Consider the following 18,393-nt stretch of genomic DNA (forward strand, 5'->3'; position numbering starts at 1 on the left):
GCATCGCGCAGTGTAGTGTCTGGAATTTGAACTCAACAGTGGCAGTCTTCAAAACCCGGGGCGTGAAAGTTTTTCAATCAATCTTCCAAAAACTTATTTTCAGCTATGACACGTCACGGCAAGTTGCCTCCGTGCCTCACTTGGTTCCAAGGTTAACCATATGATATTGAGCTGACTTGTTATCGAGCCGACACGCGATGCCCAACTTTAGCAAGCATTTATGACGACCTCTAACGATTTTTTTTTTTTACTTTAGGCTGAACCAAGTAAGATGACTCCCGGGATGGGCCTGTTCAAGTGTTCGCTGCAGAAAGGCACCCGCTATGCGGCTGCTATTACGCTGGTAAGTGCTGTTGTATATCACGAGGCACCGGTTAGCCGAGGTGTTGAGCGTTAACGCAACGACCGACTAGTGATAGAAAAATTGTGAGACGGTGCCGTCAGGTCTCTGACTGGATAGAAACAAGATGAATGCCTTGGGAACCATGATGCGGCCAGCTCGAAAGTGAACATCTTAAATAGTTTGTCAGATTCGTTTATTTACCCACGAAACTCTACTAACACAACCGCTAAAGAGACCATATTTCTTTATACGCATTTTCTTGCTCCTTAAGTGTGCCATAAGGAAGAACCCGTACAGCTTACGTATGTCATAACTAATTAAACACTTAATAAACGCTAATACAATTGTCAACGTGGGTGCATAGTTAGCTAGAAGGAGGTTTTTTTTATTATTTTTTTTTTTTTTTGCTCATGGATGTGTCTTAGAAAGACGATTGTTTATAACTAATTGTGTCGTGGTTCTCGCCAAAGCATTTTCCATCTGCACTGACGGTGAGATTCAGCGGAGCTGGAATTGTCATCAGGACATGTAATTACTTCCTTCCTTCGCCCTAAGATAAGGATAGACCAATTTAATATAATGCTGGGAATTAGAGCTTCGTGCATTCGCTCGTCTCTCCGTTCTGCCCCACTGTCAGGCATGTAACTTCACTGCATAGTAAGTGTACCTAAGGCAAAGCCGCAGAAGCAGGGTAACCTGTTCAGCTATTAAAAACCGCCCCTCTCCTTTCCTTCACAAAAAAAAAAAAAAATAAATAAAAATAAAATAAAATAAAACAAAAAGTTATAAAAGACACAAGGAGGAAGAAGAACGAGGAGGGTTGAAAAGCTAAGAACAAATATATAAAATATGGCATATATAGATAAGAAGTACACGATATTTTATCATATTTGCAGAAGACAGGCGAAGAAAGTATTTTAGGAAATGACCACTCGATGGACCTACCTAGTGAACATGCATAGGAAGGAGCTCAGATTTAATGTCCTGACTTGCTGGGGAATTAATGAAATGATAAAGTCACGCTGCGCTTACGACATGTATTGCGCAATCACGGTGCTAAACGCTTTGTACTAGGATAGACAAATAAATACATTATTTCTTGGGGGAAGTTTTTTTTTTTTTTCACCATGCATAATTCTTCAGTAACTTCCCGCATAAGATTGTAGCAAAAAAATTACTCATGCTAAATGTGTAGTTCACATCATCTTTTTGTCAACTGGCTGCCCATTTTGTGATCCTGTCGATGGTTTACCTTTGGGGTTCCTTCACTTCCTGCCCTAACGTTAAGAGCTCCACACTGCCTCACTGCAGTGAGAAGCGACAAATAATTCATAAGGCCCGTAAACAAAATCATTCTTTGAAGGCTGTGACACATCTTGGGGGGACAAATAGAAGCTCCCCTGTAGAATAATCATAACAAAGAGACCACACTCACCGCAAACGAAGCTTTTATAGGTGAGATAAGCAAAAAAATAAAAAAAGGGGGGGGGGGGGATATAGGGTCGCCATCAGCGGCTGATTGCGCAAGTGAAAACGCTTGCGTCTGGGAGATTACCCCAGAAGCAGCGCTACAAATAAATAAATAAATACACCGCCATTCACTTTAAAACAGCAGGGAACCTTCTTTAGAGGCAAGGACGTCTACAAATTTGAAACGAATGGCACGGAGGTTTCTGACCGCATTTTTTTTTTTTTTTGTCAAGAAATGTGTATTTTCTGGGCAGGCAAACATCAATATAGCCAGAAAAAGCGAAATACTCGATTTGTACTGAACCGATTTGTAAGTGGCCGAAGTCGCTTTCGGTACCCCCTTGAGTATCTTGTTTCTAGTTGGCTGCTGTGCGGAGTTGAAGAGAGCTTTAATTGATTACAAAACACAAGCAGGAAAAAAAAAAAGAAAATGACAACGTGTATTTCGATTCTTCTTAAGAGATGATCATGGGGACGGAAAAACAACTTTGCTACAAGCGTTAATTTGAAAGAAGCGTGGCAGATTTAGAGCAATTATGGTAATGGCTTATATATTATTCAATCCTATTATATATATAAACCTCTTCACTACTGCACACGGGCGTTGATGCAAAATCATTGAAGGCTTACGTTCAGAGAACCTGTCTTAAATACAGAACGGGTTATCGTTGTCGAAAGCACAATAGCCGAAAAAAAATTCACAAGCAATCAGCGAGATCAATGCGGGGTATACACGTGAGCGCTACTTTCGTACAGCATGCTACATCATTATGTTCAGGTTAATTAAAAATAACAGAGGCATTAATACTTGTTTCTGAGTTATGAACGACAGGAGGGGACGATACACACGTCCCGCGAGTTCCACGAACGAAAGAAACCTGAGCGCCCACGCCATTGCGCCTGTGATCGGTCTGTGCCCGGCCACGTGACCTTCCAGAAGCATCCACGCGATTTTTCTAGGCTTCTTCGCATAACGTGAAATTCCATCCGATGCAGGTATAAAACATCGCATTACCCATGCTGTACGAACGCACCTGCGTGGACTAGGGACAGCGTGACTACCTCAGGTTCCAAGAGCCCCAAAGGTTCAGTAGCTGCCAACGTTCTTAGGTAGAGTGGTTCCTGCCAAGCCGGCCATGTCATGTAGTATAGTGACGTCACGCAAACCGCCGACCAATCAGTGAGAAGCCACGTGACCTGCTAACTTACACCTACCAGAGGCATGTCCACGATTTCTGAGGCTGTCCGGCTTTCAAATGTCGACGCCTACGCCGCCGGATGATTTTTCTCTAGCTGGCGGGACAGACGCTCACGCACAAAAAAAAAAAAAAAAAAGAGTAGAGGATAATGCGTCTGAAAGGAGTTTTTACTAGTTGTATTTTACCAAACGTACTTATTTCGCTGCTTATTGCACCACTATTCCCCCCCCCCCCCCCCCTACCTCTGCTCTGGTACACCTACCTACTGGTGCGGAAATGTGAGTGGAGCGTATCTATGTTTATCTAATCGATTGTAGAAATCATAGCTGCCTTAACCCCCCCCCCCCCCCCCCCCCCTCTAGAAAAAAAGAGACCTAACGTCCGTGAAGGCGTACCATCTGATTATGATGGTTTGCTCATCCCTAGGTCCTCTTGTTTCACTGCGCAGTAGGATAGCACAAACGCGAGTAGCTAATCTTGCATGTAAAGCTATTTGAACTGAGTAGAAAGACGGAAAAAGCACAGGAGCTCCTGCGCACAAGGTAACAGGATTGTGCCGACTCGCATTTCTGAACACACACACACCTCACTCGGAACCACGGCTAGCATTGAGAAAAACAGCAATTTGAATGAAACATCTTTAAAACAAAGTTTTAGATGATGTGACGTGCCTTGCTTCGTATGTCCGTGTAATTTACAAATCGCTTCATCATTTAAATGATGTTCACATCATTTCGTTGATTTCTTTGTTCACATAAATTTATGTGAGAGTGTGTCGTGGGCTATAGAAATGACAGCTGCTACAGCTTTATAAATAAATGCCAGTGCAAGACTGCGTTTCCCGTGCTATACTTGAAAGTCGTTAGGATTAGATTACCATCGCAATACATTTACGGATTGCTTTTGAGGTTATAGCAGGCGTCAGCAAAAGAGCTGTCCTGTAAGCCTTGGAAAGGTGTGTTTACGTAACTTCGCTACCACTAAAGTCAAGCACTCGGACAGGTTGTCAGTCAGTGACAGCATGCTTGAGCATTTGGTTGCTCGGTTCACTGACCCCGGGGAAAACCTGCATGGATATATAGAACGCAGCTGTTGAGAACTGAATGCCGAGTGACAGATACGGTGAGGCTCGTAGCTAATTAGCTTCCAACAGCAAGATAACAGTATAGTATTGATTAATTCAAGTGAAAGACTGTTCTGTTAAATCAAGTTTCTTTTTATATTATAAATGTACTGACATAGTATGATAATAAAGTGCGTCCGGGTCCTCTAGCGGTGTGTTCTGCTGCACTGCTTTTTCATTTTACATCAGAGAGCGACAACGACTTGGTGAGGTCTGTCTAATACGCTCTTCGCTTAACTGCTCATAGACTGGTTTGGGAGTCTGAACTGCATTGCGTTTTTTTTTTTTCGTTTTTCACTGCATAAATGTGTGCATAAATTACGCGGAGTCACATTGTAATTAGCAAACTTGTTCCATCCGTAAAAATGACTACAGAACAAATAAATTCCAACAAGGAATTTAAAAAAAAAAAGAAAAACCCTTGGTGGTTTTATTGGCCTCATTGACTGTTTGTTGGCTTCTTTCAATTCCGGGCTCGAACCGTACCTTCGGCGGCTGCGTTTCGATGGAGGCGAAACGAAGTGGCGTCCGTGTGCTGTGCAGTATCAGTGCACGTTAAGGAACCACAGGTGGTCGAAATTTCCGTAGCCCTCCACTTCGGTGCCTCTCGCAGCCCGAATCGCTCTGGTACGTTAAATCCTACAAACCATATCAAACCACCTTTCAGTTCTAGAACCAATATGCATATCAAGTTTTTTACAATATATCGGGCGATCTGTACATGTGTGCGTGTTACTGGCATTTCGTTCCAGTTCTCGACAACCCTGCTGTTCGTGGCCTACATGATCTCGCTGTACCGGCAGCACGGCTTCCTCGAGTCGCTCAACAGGTCCCTGGGATTCGACGTGACACGTGAGAGAACGACCCAGTTTCGCCACTTGCGTCAGCACCCACCTTCCACGAACGCGCTGGATCTGCACAGCGAAGTTTGCCGTCCTTCGTTCTGCTGTTCGCGCTCGCGAGCGGCTTTTCGCGTAGGAACCTCTACCCTGCAGACTTGCGCCGAATAGGGTTGAGGTCGCCTGTAGGTTACTGTAGGTTAAGCGAGGGCGAATATGCTGGTAGGACTGCCACTTATATTTATTTATTTATTTATTTATTTATTTATTTATTTATTTATTTATTTATTTATTTATTTATTTATTTATTTATTTATTTATTTATTTATTTATTTATTTATTTATTTATTTATTTATTTATTTATTTATTTATTTATTTATTTTATACTGCCTACTTCCTCTTGGCAGTCCAGGCAGGAGTGAGAACATGAAACACAGAGTTTGCACTATATATCAAAATAAACTAGAATAAGCGTGAGTCGCTGGTAGCCAGACCAGGATGAAGTAAACAGAAACATGAACAATAGGAGCACGACAATGCAGAATGCATATAAAGCAAAGGAACGGGTGACACAAAGTATAGAGCACATTATTGCAAAGATTTAACGGCAGATATAAATGATTAAACTGAGGACAGGTTAGCAATTTCTTGCAGTAGAGTATTACATTCTGCTATAGTTCTCGGAAAGAACGAGAAGCGATAAGCTTTGGTTTTAGCCTTGTGGTTCCACAATAGTTATACCGTGCTTGCCTCTTGTTTTCCTTGATTCGTTAAAGCTAAGGGACGTGTTGGGTGTCATTTTTGTTTGGTGATTCACAATGTTAAACAAAGTTTGCAAGCGATGTAATTTTGGCCGACATTCGAGAGGCCTGATCGTATCCTGAGATGAGAGACAGTGGCTTGTGTACTATAAACGTTATAAGTCAATCTAGGGTTTGTTCGTTTTTATGCACTTTCGATGTAGTTGATGTCAGTATTTATGTGGGGATCCCATACAACATGAGCGTACTCAAGAAACGGTTTAATGAGCGTCGAGTAGGCAGTCAGTTTAGTTCGTATTTTTGACCATATAGGGTTGGTATTGTTCATTTTCCAATCAGTAAACGAGAGAAACGTGTTTGGACAGGATCGTACGTGATTCACGAGAAAACTTCATGGTTCACATAGGGGCGTTTCAGAGGAAATCCCTTGATGCTAACGTGAAGACAGGGATTCGAAGTTTATTTGTGCACCAGAAGGCGCGTATGCAGAGCCATTGCCTCGAAATTCAGCGCTCTAACCTTGTCGCTGCGGTACCACGCTATTTCTCATGCAGTTATTGCTATAGCTGTTAAAAGACGCAACACGGGTCTCCAGGGAGTCACAACAGGAAATCGTTATATTAGCTCGGTTATTGTCAAGTTATAGGCATAAGGCCCGAAAAGGGGCTCAGTGCATGGTTAGGACGCTCGACAACTGAGCCCGCCCTTGTACTGAGCGATATCGGTGCTCGTTAACCCTTTCAATGTGAGTTGCTTTTTTTTTTTTTTTCTGAGCTGAAAAACAACCAGCCTTGTGCTCTTTTTCAATCGAAGGGAGGGGGTAGGATTGGGGGGGGGGTCTCGAATATATAATAAAGGAACCAACAAAATAACTTATTCATGGCAAATACAACGCTCAAATACGCCCTTGATGCCGAGTTAATTAAACTACAGCAAAATTTCATTAGTCCAGCCTTGCAAGAGACCAGAAAAATATTAATATTATCCGAAGGTTCAAATTATTGAGTGGGCCTGTAAAAAGCTGATGAAAACAGTTTGCATCACTGCAACTTCAAATATCCAATGAACGTCTGTGCTGTGGCTGTCCGCATTTTAGATGGAACCCAAGTGAGAACGATATGGTTTTCGCCTATTTGTCAAGTGGTTCACTTTGCTGTCAGTTAATTAAAAAGATCTCCAAGATCTTAAGTTCCACCGCTACCCTTTTCACAGCGGAAAGGAGTAATGGTGCCTCTTCCCAAAGCAGCCCCGTCGCGTTTTGAGGATGCTTTAGCACTCAGTCACTCAGCGCAGCGCGCAGTGCGGGGAAACTGCGTGTCTGCAGCGCGCAATTTCTTCTTGGCGTGCCCATACGCCTATAATACTGCAAAAAATAAATACGCGGGCGTACCCGCAAGTCGATGACACTGAAATTTAGCTTAATTAACTCTAGGCAGTCGAAATCACCATCGCCGTCCACTACGGCGTCCCTCATAGCTGAGGTCGTTTTGGAACTTCGAATCCTGTTTACCATGTCACACACTATACGCATAGGAAAGCAGTTTTTGGTTTGGTTTGGTTTGGTTTGGTTTGGTTTATGGGGTTTATGAGGTTTATGGGGTTTAACGTCCCAAAGCGACTCAGGCTATGAGAGACGCCGTAGCGGAGGACTCCGGAAATTTCGACCGCCTGGGGTTGTTTAACGTGCACTGACATCGCACAGCACACGGGTGCCTAGCTTTTCGCCTCCATCGCAAAGCGGCCGCCGAGGCCATGATTCGATCCTCATCCTTCCGATCCGTACCCTCGCGGTATATACCTATATATATGCATTTAAGAGGGGAGGGGCAAACATTTACAACAATATGAGTAAACAATGAGAACAGTAAACAAAATAACATTTAGGCTGCAAAGAACGATGTCAAGGAAGCTTAAAGACCACGCAACTAATAAACTAATAAAAATGTTAATAGCTTTGACGTACACTCCCCTCTTTTTTCTTTTTTTTTTATCTGCACTGCAAAATTTTCCTTTTTGTCAATCTTTTATTTTATATTGCTTTAAGCCTGATGTGCTTTTGGCGGCGCGGGCTGGACAAAATTATTTTTGAATACTTTTTAATTGGTGGTGGCGGCGGTAGTGGTCATTTAATTGCGAAAAGAATAAAAAAAAAGTTAAAATATATTTGCCAGCCCTGGTATCTGCTATCAAATCACCAGAAGCACCTGAACTGATGTGGTGGAAAGGAAGGGACAGCTAGGAACAGAAAGAGAAGAGAATCAGAGGTGAGCGACAGGAAGAAAAGAACAGGATAGGTCGAAATAAAATAAAAGTAATATTCGCTATAATGCAAGTAACACAGTAGGCTTTTTAAGGCCCACCCACTCAATTTCTTAGTCGATTGATGCACTCAGCCCAGCGGGCGGGTCTCCAAGATAGTGCTGCGTAGTCGTCAGCCTGCTGTCACTGCAGTGGTTTGGTCTGCTCTCCCTCCTGAGGGAGCCAAACACAGTTAGTCAGCAGTTCGTACATGTCACAACACCACATGATATGACAGAACTGTCTAGGGTTGCCAACTCAGGTAGCTTCTTTGAGATGGGAGGATGAGAAGGGAATCGAAAACGGGACCCTTGGACACGCTACCCCTTGTTATGCCGTAGGAGTATGGACCATAGCTCTCGTCACCCGTTTCGGGATTGAGAGCTTCGCCTTATCCCTTGGCAGCAGCGATGAAACCGATTCAGCATCGATGAAATGAACAAAGATGTCTTTATGCACTATTTACAAGGCATTATTTACAGTACAAGATCGACACGGGGGCCGAATACACAACTGAAGTCGCACAGCGATGGTCGGGGAGTCTACGACGCGTCCCCTCCTTGCTGCGCGAGTGGCACTGCACTCGACGAACGCTCGTGAAAGTCTCGGTCTTCAGAGGCAGCGTCATCGCTTATATAGCCTAGAAAGTCGTTGGCACTCAAATTGTCCAGTTCGGAGGCAGCACGTGACGGCGACCCGAGAGGTCTAATCAGCAAGCGGCGCGCTAGGGGGCTGGCACGAAGTCGGCTGGAATTTCAGACGTGTTTCAACATAAACCTTGCCGATGCTTCTCTGCAGTGCGTTGCTGTCGTGCAAAGCAGCACTGGGGCATGCAAAGTGGATGTTAGCAGGAGAAGCTTGATGTTCGGTTCAGCGGAATCTGGGCGGCTTGCCCGGGCACAACGCCCTATAGGCCACGCAGGCACGTACGTATACGGCTTAAAGAAGGTCGATTAAAGAAGGTCGGATGATCTTTCACATAATGTTGCATCTCACGACAGTGTGGTAATGGTTGCTTTGGTTTGGTTTGTGGGGTTTAACGTCCCAAAGCGACTCAGGCTATGAGAGACGCCGTAGTGGGGGACTCCGGAAATTTCGACCACCTGGGGTTCTTTAACGTGCACTGACATCGCACAGCACACGAGCGCCTTGCTTTTCGTCTCCATCGAAAAGCGGCCGCCGAGGCCGCGATTTGATCCCGCATCCTTGGGAACAATAGTCGAGCGCCGTAACCACTGCGCCACCCCAGTATGTAGGAGATAATGGGGGCACAGATTGAGGGGTTAGTGATTGAGCAAGTAGCACAGTGTACACATGTTCCCGAACGAAGGTACACAAGGGAAGCCGCTTAAGAGAGTCGTTAACGTCGTATCCTCAACAAATAAGGGAATAAATATTTTGTTATTTTGTTCTTCGAATATCGCTCTACCGTGCGAAGTTTTTATAAACACGTAGGTCTAATACTGTTTAGATTTATATTTTTGGTCTGCTTGTCGTGTCATCTGCCTGCCATCCTGATTAGTTAAGAGGCGCGGTAATGTTCATACTTTGGGGCACCGGAAAAGAAAAAAAAAAGAATATTCTCATCGGCAAGAACCGGTGAAAGCTTTACATGTTCTTTTCTGTAGTTTACCTACAATTAGGCATACTTTGTTGTAATTATTCAACAGTGTAAAATATATCTAAGTGTGGAGAATTATTATAATAACATTGGTATACGGGAAGAACCTTAAAAAGAGTAAAATCAAGGTTTCACGCAAAGGCTCATGTTCCGAAAAAAAAAAATGTAAAAAGGAGGCATCCATCAAAGCAAGCTAGAGGTGTTGCTAAAACGTATATTCAGCATCCACGTACAACAAGCTAAACAACAAGCCTTTTCGTCCCGTCAATGCGTTTCTGCAGCTGCCTCCCCTGTGGTGGAGTTCATGGCCATGTTGGGCTTCGGCCTGATACTGCTCTTCGAGATGATGTCCTCGTGGCTGGCTATCAAAGCAACGACGTTGGTACGTCATCATCTGCTTCCCTCTTTCGGGCTACGTCACGACCTCACATACTAAGCTAAACGCGTTATTCTCACTATATAGTGCAGTATACATCCATTTATGGCTTCTTGAACTGCACGGTGCCATGTTAGACTGCTAAAGCACAAGTTGTCAGCAAAACTGCCCGGTTGAAAGCACACTGACAGCGTCAGAAGTTGATCTGTATGAGGGAAAATGTAAGCGTAGGAATTAATACTTCTCGGTATATGTAGCTCTCAAACAAACGATCACATGCTCGAAAAAAGCTTGAGAGCGTTGATGTTATGTATGGGTAGATAAATAAGTGATTACGGAATTCTTCTGTATGCTCTTTCTGAAGAATGCATAAGTCATGATGAAGAAGATAACCTTTCTCATGTGTTTGGCTAACCGCAGGAAAGTCGCTGGCTGCTGTTGCCATTCATTGGACTCACTACGTGCGGAATCGTGTCTCCGGCGCTCATGTCAGCGATCATCGTGCTCTCTTGTCGTCGCTACCAGACCGTGAGTCCAACTCTTTGGTTGTTTTATGTCCAGCTTCGTTGGGATGCAGCCAAAACCTCCGACAGTCCGGAACCAGCACGGCTCCTTCATGAGGGGCTACGGCAACGGGCAATACAGAGGGCAGCGTTAAATATTTGAACGATTGGTGAAAGGGGAGCAGTGGGCAGATTGAGGGTCACGGAATGTTGAGAGGAGGGAAGGGACCAGGATTAGTCTATGCGGCTATACTCTAGTTCACTATAGTAACGGCCCATTGATAGTTTTGCCCTATCAAGCTCATCCTGTGTGGACTTGGCTCACAGAATGATTTACAGTGTTTTCTACCTGAGCCTTCTACTTACATAGTCGTTGTGTCTTATTTTAGGTGCCAATACCCCTGAACACTCTGATCCCGATTTTGTTCATCGTCTTGGCAAGGGTACGTAAACATTTTTAATTTTCTTTTCATGATTTCAAATGTAGGTTCACAAAGAAAAAAAAAATATGGGTGTGATACTTATAAGCTCCGCCTGTAAGGGTATACGAGAGCGTAGGCTACCAGCCCACATAGCCGCTCTAATCAAACAATATGATTGTGCCTGTGTGGCCTAGAGGTAAGGTGAATGCAATGGTCCTGGCTAGGGGATTCTGATATCACCCTCTTATCTGAAATGAGAGGTCAGCAGTTGGCAGCTCTGGCTAAGCGTAATGGCAGGATAAACGTAGCGTACATCTAATCAGTTCACTGTCAAAATAACGGCTTGAGGGGCTAGTTGGTGCTGCATATTATCCAGAAATGTGGCGCAACAAACACAAACACAAGAGAAGAGACACAACACAGTTATTACAGTTGGTAGTGTGCGCGTGTGTTGTGTCTCTTCTCTTGTGTTTGTGTTTGTTGCGCCACATTTCTGGATAGTTCACTGTCAATCCAGCTAGCTCCTGCCAGCGCCATGTCGTGATCTTTCGCTCATAACGCCGTTGCCGGATTTTCTGGTAAAAGGGGCTTTTAACGCGATGGCGTTAAAAAGAATTGAAGGGGTTGCCATTGGAGAAGAATCAAATTTGGTAAAATGTTACCAGCCGCGTCGACACAACAGACTCCGAGGTGTCCACGAAGCTCGATAACAAGATGTAGTCCACATATGTTTCGGGTGGCATAGCGTTCACTACGTTATCGCCAGCGACATTGCACGTCACTTCTTTGTCCGTTATCTTGAGCAGAAGAGTGCGAAAGCCAAGCTCGAGTAAAAGCAATGTGCCGATATTTAGATAAATGTTGATTAGGGCTCAAGCTTAGCTTACTCAACAACTCTCATAGGCGTTTGCTTGAGATGTTGCTAGGACTCAGCCATATTTTAACGCGATAACGGTAAAATCCCCGTTCCCCAGCAAATCCAGCGTCGGCTTTGTGAGCGAAAAATCACTGGCATGGCTCAGGCAGGTGGTGGCTGGCAGGTGGAAATAGTGTGATGACTGGTCGTTGGGCTTTGTGACGTCACGAGACCACATGACATAGTCAAGTTGATAAGCGCTGCCACTCGTGATTCGCCTTTTAGATAGAAGGGAGAAATGTGAATGCAGCACTTCCAGGATCCTTCGATCCTCAGTTAGATACGTTGTCCCTATGCCACGCCGGCACGTTCGATCACGGCTTGGTTAAAGCGGCGCTTTTTCGGCTGGCCTTTCACATAATGTGGTACCTTACGACTGTATGCTAATGGGCATGTGTGGAATAATGGATGCACAATTGTTAAAGGTTTACACATTAACAGCAAAGCGCATGCACTCAAAAAAGCATCCACAAGGACAGCCTGCAAACGGGAGCCATTGACGTTGTCGTATCATACCCTTCAATGCGAATCTTAAGTGTTCCCCACATTTTTGTGTCATGTCCCGGGGAATCTTATATATCAAAATACCAGCATTTGATCATTCCTGTCGAAGAACGCAGCGACTTGGCTGTCATACATTCGAGAGAGACCGAAAAAAATTAAATAAACCTGGCCGTTGAGGGTCTTGGTAATAAAGAGGATGGTTGATGAGCCTGTTGGAGTTGCCAAATACACAGTTGACGTGAGCTGAGCCACTATAGGCGGTTATGTCTTTTGGACCTCAGCCGCAGTCGCAAACTTCATCTCGCACTATATACTTCGAGATGCAAAATAAAAACATTAGGATCTTGACAATAATAAATATTGTTTTCATCGCATCATGTTTCGCGTAGTAAGAACATTTACTGCGTCTTTGCCGCTTTGTTTATCTGTTAACACTTCTTCTGTTCTAGCATAGATAGTGGCCTTAACGTTACCTTCGTCGTGGTCCCCTCTATCCCTGCGCAGACTTATTTCCTGTTGCTGAGCGTGTCCTACTACCGGGAGCTCCAGGAACGAGAGTCGCGCCAGGAGGACTCCTTGCCGTCGGTGACGTCCCAGGTGCCACAGCTGCACATCGATGACCTGCCGCCGCACAAGCGGTTGCCGCCCTTCCTGCTGGACTACCTCCAGAAGCCTCCCCCCTACGAGGGATGCGAAGAAGGGCACGCTGAGGATCCCAAGAGCGGCATTGGCATGCGTCTCTACATGTGAAGAAGGAAGACCGCGTATGCGCTTGTCGAGCTCTGCGCCGGCGACAACCCGTCGCGCTTTGAGCGACATGCAAACTTCGTGTATATAGTTTTAAGGTTCAGCGCACTCCATCCTACCGCAGCATGACCAAAACTCACTATTCAGATTGCAAATCGGTTGCGAAGTACATCTGAATACCAAGGGGGTTCTTCGCATTTTGGAAGTCCTTTCTGGGGATTGAACTAGACCTATATACACCCTAAGTTGGGGAGCCAGGTATAGGTCACTTGCTATAACGTTACGTCCGGTCTGTACCTTGTTCGGTTTTCATTCCTAGTCGCAAGAAACTACAGAGGATTTTCTGTTGTCACAACAGAATTTCTGTGCGGTTTTTGACAGTGAACCTGTTGTGACAAATGAAATTTCTTCAATAACGTCAGAACTTTCTCTAGTTATGACAGGAAATTCAATAAATATTCGGTTAAGCCTAGTTGGTTCATGATCTTATAAGGTAACTGATAAGCTCAAAGAGTAGACAATCCACGGAGAAGATAAAGGACAGGCGCGACGGTGGGGAGCGCCGGTCCTTGTCTCTTCTCCGCGGGTCGTCTACTGTTCGCGCTCATCAGTTACCTTAGGGGATACGTTAGAAAAGTACTACAGACTACAGAAAAGTACGATACATAACTACAGAAATGCTGACGTTTACGAAAGAACTACAGAATACTTTGTCGTAGTTTTGACGCAGTTCGGTAGTTGTTTTTTCGACTGGGATACCATGGGACTGTTTTCATTCTCATTCATTCGCCATTCTCTCTTTGTCTCTTTCATTTCAGGTGTCCCTTTATCTTGCAAAACTTCCACGTTTTTTGTTTTTTTTTTCGACTTTCAAGCTCTGATGAGCAACGAATGTTTCGCCCAAAAGTTTGGTCTTTCTGCCCGGCTACACTGTGTAGCGAGTACGGCACAGTGCAGAGTAGCAGGCCAGATATTCTACTTTCCAGCCAGGCAGTAAACTCATCTATCTGTCTCATTACGGGCGTTCCGCGTTTTTTCTTGTTAACCACTGTAATGTGCGCACAAAGTGTGCGTATCATCTAATGGAAACGACGATTCTTGCTTTCTGTTGCTTCCCTTCAGCTTCTTTTGTCGCCGTGACCATCCGAAGACATTAGAGATATTTAGCTTGCCGGAGACGTACTCACGTAGACACATACCGGTTTACCTTAGCCCTCCCACGCAGGCGCAGTGGCCGCAATTGCACTCACTCCTGTCAATACGCGTGCGCAGGAGGGGTCTGGCAAACCAGTATACGTCTACGTCGGTACATCTCCGCCAAGCTAAATCTATCTATTATAGTGCCTAACGTATGCAGGCAGGCCGGTTGCTCCGATCACCTCAGCGCTTGGCTGGAAAACATTAGGCATGTCGTCTTGGATGGACCGCGACAGTTAATGTCGAATGCGGACTGAGTTGGAAAGGAAAAGCATTAAATTCATCTCACCCCTTTTCGGCCCGTCGAGTGACACGTACGAACGAGCTTGTCTACCACAAACTCGAGTTTCACACTATGTTGTCTGCACTCACTTCTAACTCGCTTTGACTGGATGCCACACAGTGAAGCCTCCATTAACTATGCAAAAATTGCGTGCATTCAGCTCCACCTAGAGGCATCCGTATAACACAACTCCAGCAGTTCTTAGGCGCCACCGAGCCTTCTACAGCTGCGTCTGTCTGTACACAGTCAGGCGACCTTTTCTCTTTCTTTCTTTCTTTCTTTCTTTCTTTCTTTCTTTCTTTCTTTCTTTCTTTCTTTCTTTTGGAGACAATATCACAGCATCTGTCATAGCCATCGGTTCCTTGCTTTCTCCTTCTCTCCTTGCTAGTAAACGAACCAAATTATACGCACAAATGTCGCAAGTCACGCATGAAGGCTTATGGATAATGCTGCTCAAGTTACCTAGCCGCATTATCAGCGAGGCGCCTGTAACATAAAAAGAATGTCACGAAGGTCTTTTTGATCGCACATTTAACAAAGATTCAAATACAACAATTTTTCGTGAAAAGGAGTGGTGATACCTAATTGGTTCCTATATTTCGCACATTTCATACCTAGACAAATGAAATCTATAAGCTTTGTGGCTTCTGCGTTGTTTAGTATTGGATCCCAACAGCTCATGTCTTGCATTCGACCATGTCCCTCGTAGTGGACGCAAGAGAACACGCGCAAGCACTTTTGAGGACTGTGCCATGCCGGGTCCTTCTATATATATATTTTTTTTTACCGGAAGAAGAAAGCTAGAAGGAAACCTACAATACAAAATTGTCAAATCAAGGTGACTTGAAAGCTTAACGCATCAAAAATCAAGTCGCGTTATCATGGCCCTCTTTTCATTTTTCTGTCAGCGGGCCGAGCTAAGGAACTTGCAGTCCCATTTAGTGTATTGCTTTGCAGTGGTAGGCTGCCGAGTTCTGTCGCATCGATATGCCGGGAATACCAGCTAAAATAAGCTAGACAAATTAGCCTAACAAGTCGTTTGATATCGTTTCATCTTATAACCTTATTATGAACGACAATGTAAGAATATAAGTATATGGTCTGTAAATATCATGGGGAAGGTCTGGCTGTTCCGATCATACATCGCATTGTTTCTAAACCTATTTCCACGTTGTGTGCCGGCTAGCCATGTGACTCGATACTGTGGCATTTCCTTTGACAGTTCGCGTTGCAGTGCTTTCCCCGAAAAGAGCCCAGAACGAGGTTCAGAAAACTTGGCTACGTGCGTACGCTTAGGTCTGGAGGGTTTCACATTGGCTGTTGGCGCCTCGCTGAGCATCATCATTAGCAAGAGCTGGGTACCTCTGATTTGAGATAGCCAATGAAACGGGCACCGGACAGCTTCTGATCGTGCACACGTGAGGTTAGTCTTGTGCGTCTCGCCGTTGAGGGCTTAGATCTTGGACCTTTCCCTTCAACCGACTTCCCGATGTTTTGTTACTTAACGTGTTTTAATTTTTTATTTTTGCGTCCACCTGCGCCCTCTCCTACCCCACTTTTCTCACAGTCACTGTTTCGTTTTTTCCCCTCTCTTCTTCTCATCCACGTGTGCGCTGCACAATTCAAAAGGGGTCATTTTAGGAGATCTGAATAAATATTTTCAAAGCGTTGGTGAAAGTATCAATCTTGTATGCTGGTCCTTGTAATGTGTAAGTCGGGATGTGTTGTGCGAGTGAGTGGTTATGAATGTGGATGAGCGGATATGAGTGTGAATTCGAGTGAGTGATTGCGAGTGTGAGTGGTCGCGGGTGTGTGAGTGGATGTGAGTTCGAGTAAACCGAGTACGAGTGAATGGTTGTGAGTGTGGGTGGAAGTGAGTGGGAGTGCGAGTGGTTGTGAGTGTGAGTCTGAGTGTGAGTCAGTGGATATGAGTGCCAGAGAGTGGTTGTGGGGTTCGGAAGACGTGGTGTGAATGATTGTCGGTGTGTGTAGTCGTGAGTGTGAGTGGACGTGAGTATAATTTAGGGGATTTGAGTGCGACCCTACATGAGTCTTAGTGCGAGTGAGTAGTTGCGAGTGGATGTGAGCTGTTGTTGGTTAACGTGAGCGTAAATTGCACATTGGTGTATAGGAAAGAAAATGCGCTGCATTTGTCACACTTCCGCGTGGACATCTGAAACGTGCCGTAAGGGAAGGGAGAAAAGTGGGAGTAAAAACGGAAATAGTGAAAGGGGTGTCGTAGTGGAGGGCTACGGAGTAATTTCGATCACTTGGGGATCTTATTTTATGTGTGCTGACATCGCACAGCACACGGACGCCTCTTCATTTCGTCTTCATCGAAACGCAGCCGCCGGCGGTCGGTTTCAAACCTGGATATTCTGAAACAGTAGTCAGGCATCTTAACCACTAAGCCACAGCAGCTGGGTAACTGAATCTGAGTGTGATTGAGCCGTGCGGATGTGCACTGCATGGGCTCCACCAATTATCATTTTCCAAGGCGTAATTTTCCATCACACCCGGACATACCCGGTATCAAGAGAACCGCGAAGCCATCCGGAATACGTGGATACCCTTTGTTCACCAGGCAAGTAGCCCACCTGCCCTTTTCGACTCTTTTACGAAATCTGACCAAGGGGAGACAGATAAGCCTAACGTACGGGCAAGCCGGCCGAGGAGACGCACGGCGTAGCCGGCATTGACCCTGAGCCATCAGAATGTTAAAAGCTTTTAAAGGCGAGCTTATTACGGAGGCGGAGCTCCAGCGTTACGGAGGGATCCTGGCGGAATTAGCTATACGCAGAAGAAATACAAGAAAAAACGTCAGCATGCAGCTGAGACGTCGGTACAAAAGGATGACGACAAGTCAACCAACGAGGGGAAAGGGACGCGATGTAGCTATCAGACCGAACACACCATATACAAGAGGCAGGAACTTACCAAGGCTACTCGAACACGACTACATAGTTGTGCTACTACCAAGAACTATTCTAATAGACCTCAAGCTAACCTCCAAACTTGAGGTTGCGGAGTAAATATGTACTGCCCTACGGCTTTTCGCTTGAAGCGGTTACCGAATACCGCTTCAGGATGCTCCTTAGCAATAACACCTTGACGATCTGCACCCCAAATCTGGGCTGGGCCAAAGCCTCCCGAAAACTGCAAACGTTCAAGATGGCAGACCGAGATATCGAGGTTGCTACCTATACTCTGCGCAGGCTGAAGACTCCGTTCGAGGAATTGTTCAACGCCCATACCAGATGAACGGACCAAGAAATTATCCGAGAACTTCGAGTCCGAAATCCAGAGCTCATATACTCAGTTCCAGAAGAATGGGCAAGACTAAGCATTTCTTCACAACGTTTGCCAGGCAGACGATCCCTAAAACAATTCGATAATTAATGTTCGACGATTTCATGTACCCCTTCCGCGAGCGAGTGAAAGCATGTTACAGCTGCAGAAAAGTGGACCACCGTGAAGACGTCTGTCCCGCAACCAGAAAGCGACTATGCCGTCTATGCAGCATTAACCACCTACTACCTATAATGGTCTTGACTACACCTGTGTGGTCACCACACATATGTACCTCGTCACACTACACATGTACTTCACAGACCACACATGTACTGGTACCTCTTCATGTATCATATGCGGAGAGAAACACTTCACCGGAAGTAGGAACTGCAGGTTCTGATTCCGATCTCAGGTACGGGAAGCGCACGAAAAAGAGAAATCAAGCGAGAGAGCCGACCCTACTACAGAAGGAACGAAGATGCAACAAGAACCTAAGATC

At 45.1% G+C, this 18,393-nt stretch overlaps 1 protein-coding gene across 1 annotated transcript; it reads left to right on the forward strand.

Moving 5' to 3' along the window:
- Positions 1-261: 261 nt before the first annotated feature.
- Positions 262-16,273, forward strand: LOC146208511 (uncharacterized). The gene is made up of 6 exons (XM_084594340.1): positions 262-343; positions 4,888-4,987; positions 9,937-10,037; positions 10,452-10,559; positions 10,924-10,977; positions 12,881-16,273. The coding sequence occupies exons 1-6, from the start codon at positions 272-274 to the stop codon at positions 13,124-13,126; spliced, it is 681 nt and encodes a 226-aa protein (XP_084450466.1). The 5' UTR covers positions 262-271; the 3' UTR covers positions 13,127-16,273.
- Positions 16,274-18,393: the final 2,120 nt, after the last annotated feature.

This window comes from Amblyomma maculatum, chromosome 1, assembly GCF_055883805.1.
Source record: "Amblyomma maculatum isolate TAMU_Amacu chromosome 1, ASM5588380v1, whole genome shotgun sequence".
Classification (NCBI taxonomy): domain Eukaryota; kingdom Metazoa; phylum Arthropoda; class Arachnida; order Ixodida; family Ixodidae; genus Amblyomma; species Amblyomma maculatum.

What these genes read in the sequence shown, in the direction of transcription:
- LOC146208511 (XM_084594340.1), top strand. Translation starts at nt 272, where the DNA reads ATGACTCCCGGGATGGGCCTGTTCAAGTGTTCGCTGCAGAAAGGCACC. An exon ending in CCTGGGATTCGACGTGACAC is followed by an intron (nt 4,988 to 9,936) that starts GTGAGAGAACGA and finishes GCGTTTCTGCAG; the next exon opens with CTGCCTCCCCTGTGGTGGAG. An exon ending in CTATCAAAGCAACGACGTTG is followed by an intron (nt 10,038 to 10,451) that starts GTACGTCATCAT and finishes GGCTAACCGCAG; the next exon opens with GAAAGTCGCTGGCTGCTGTT.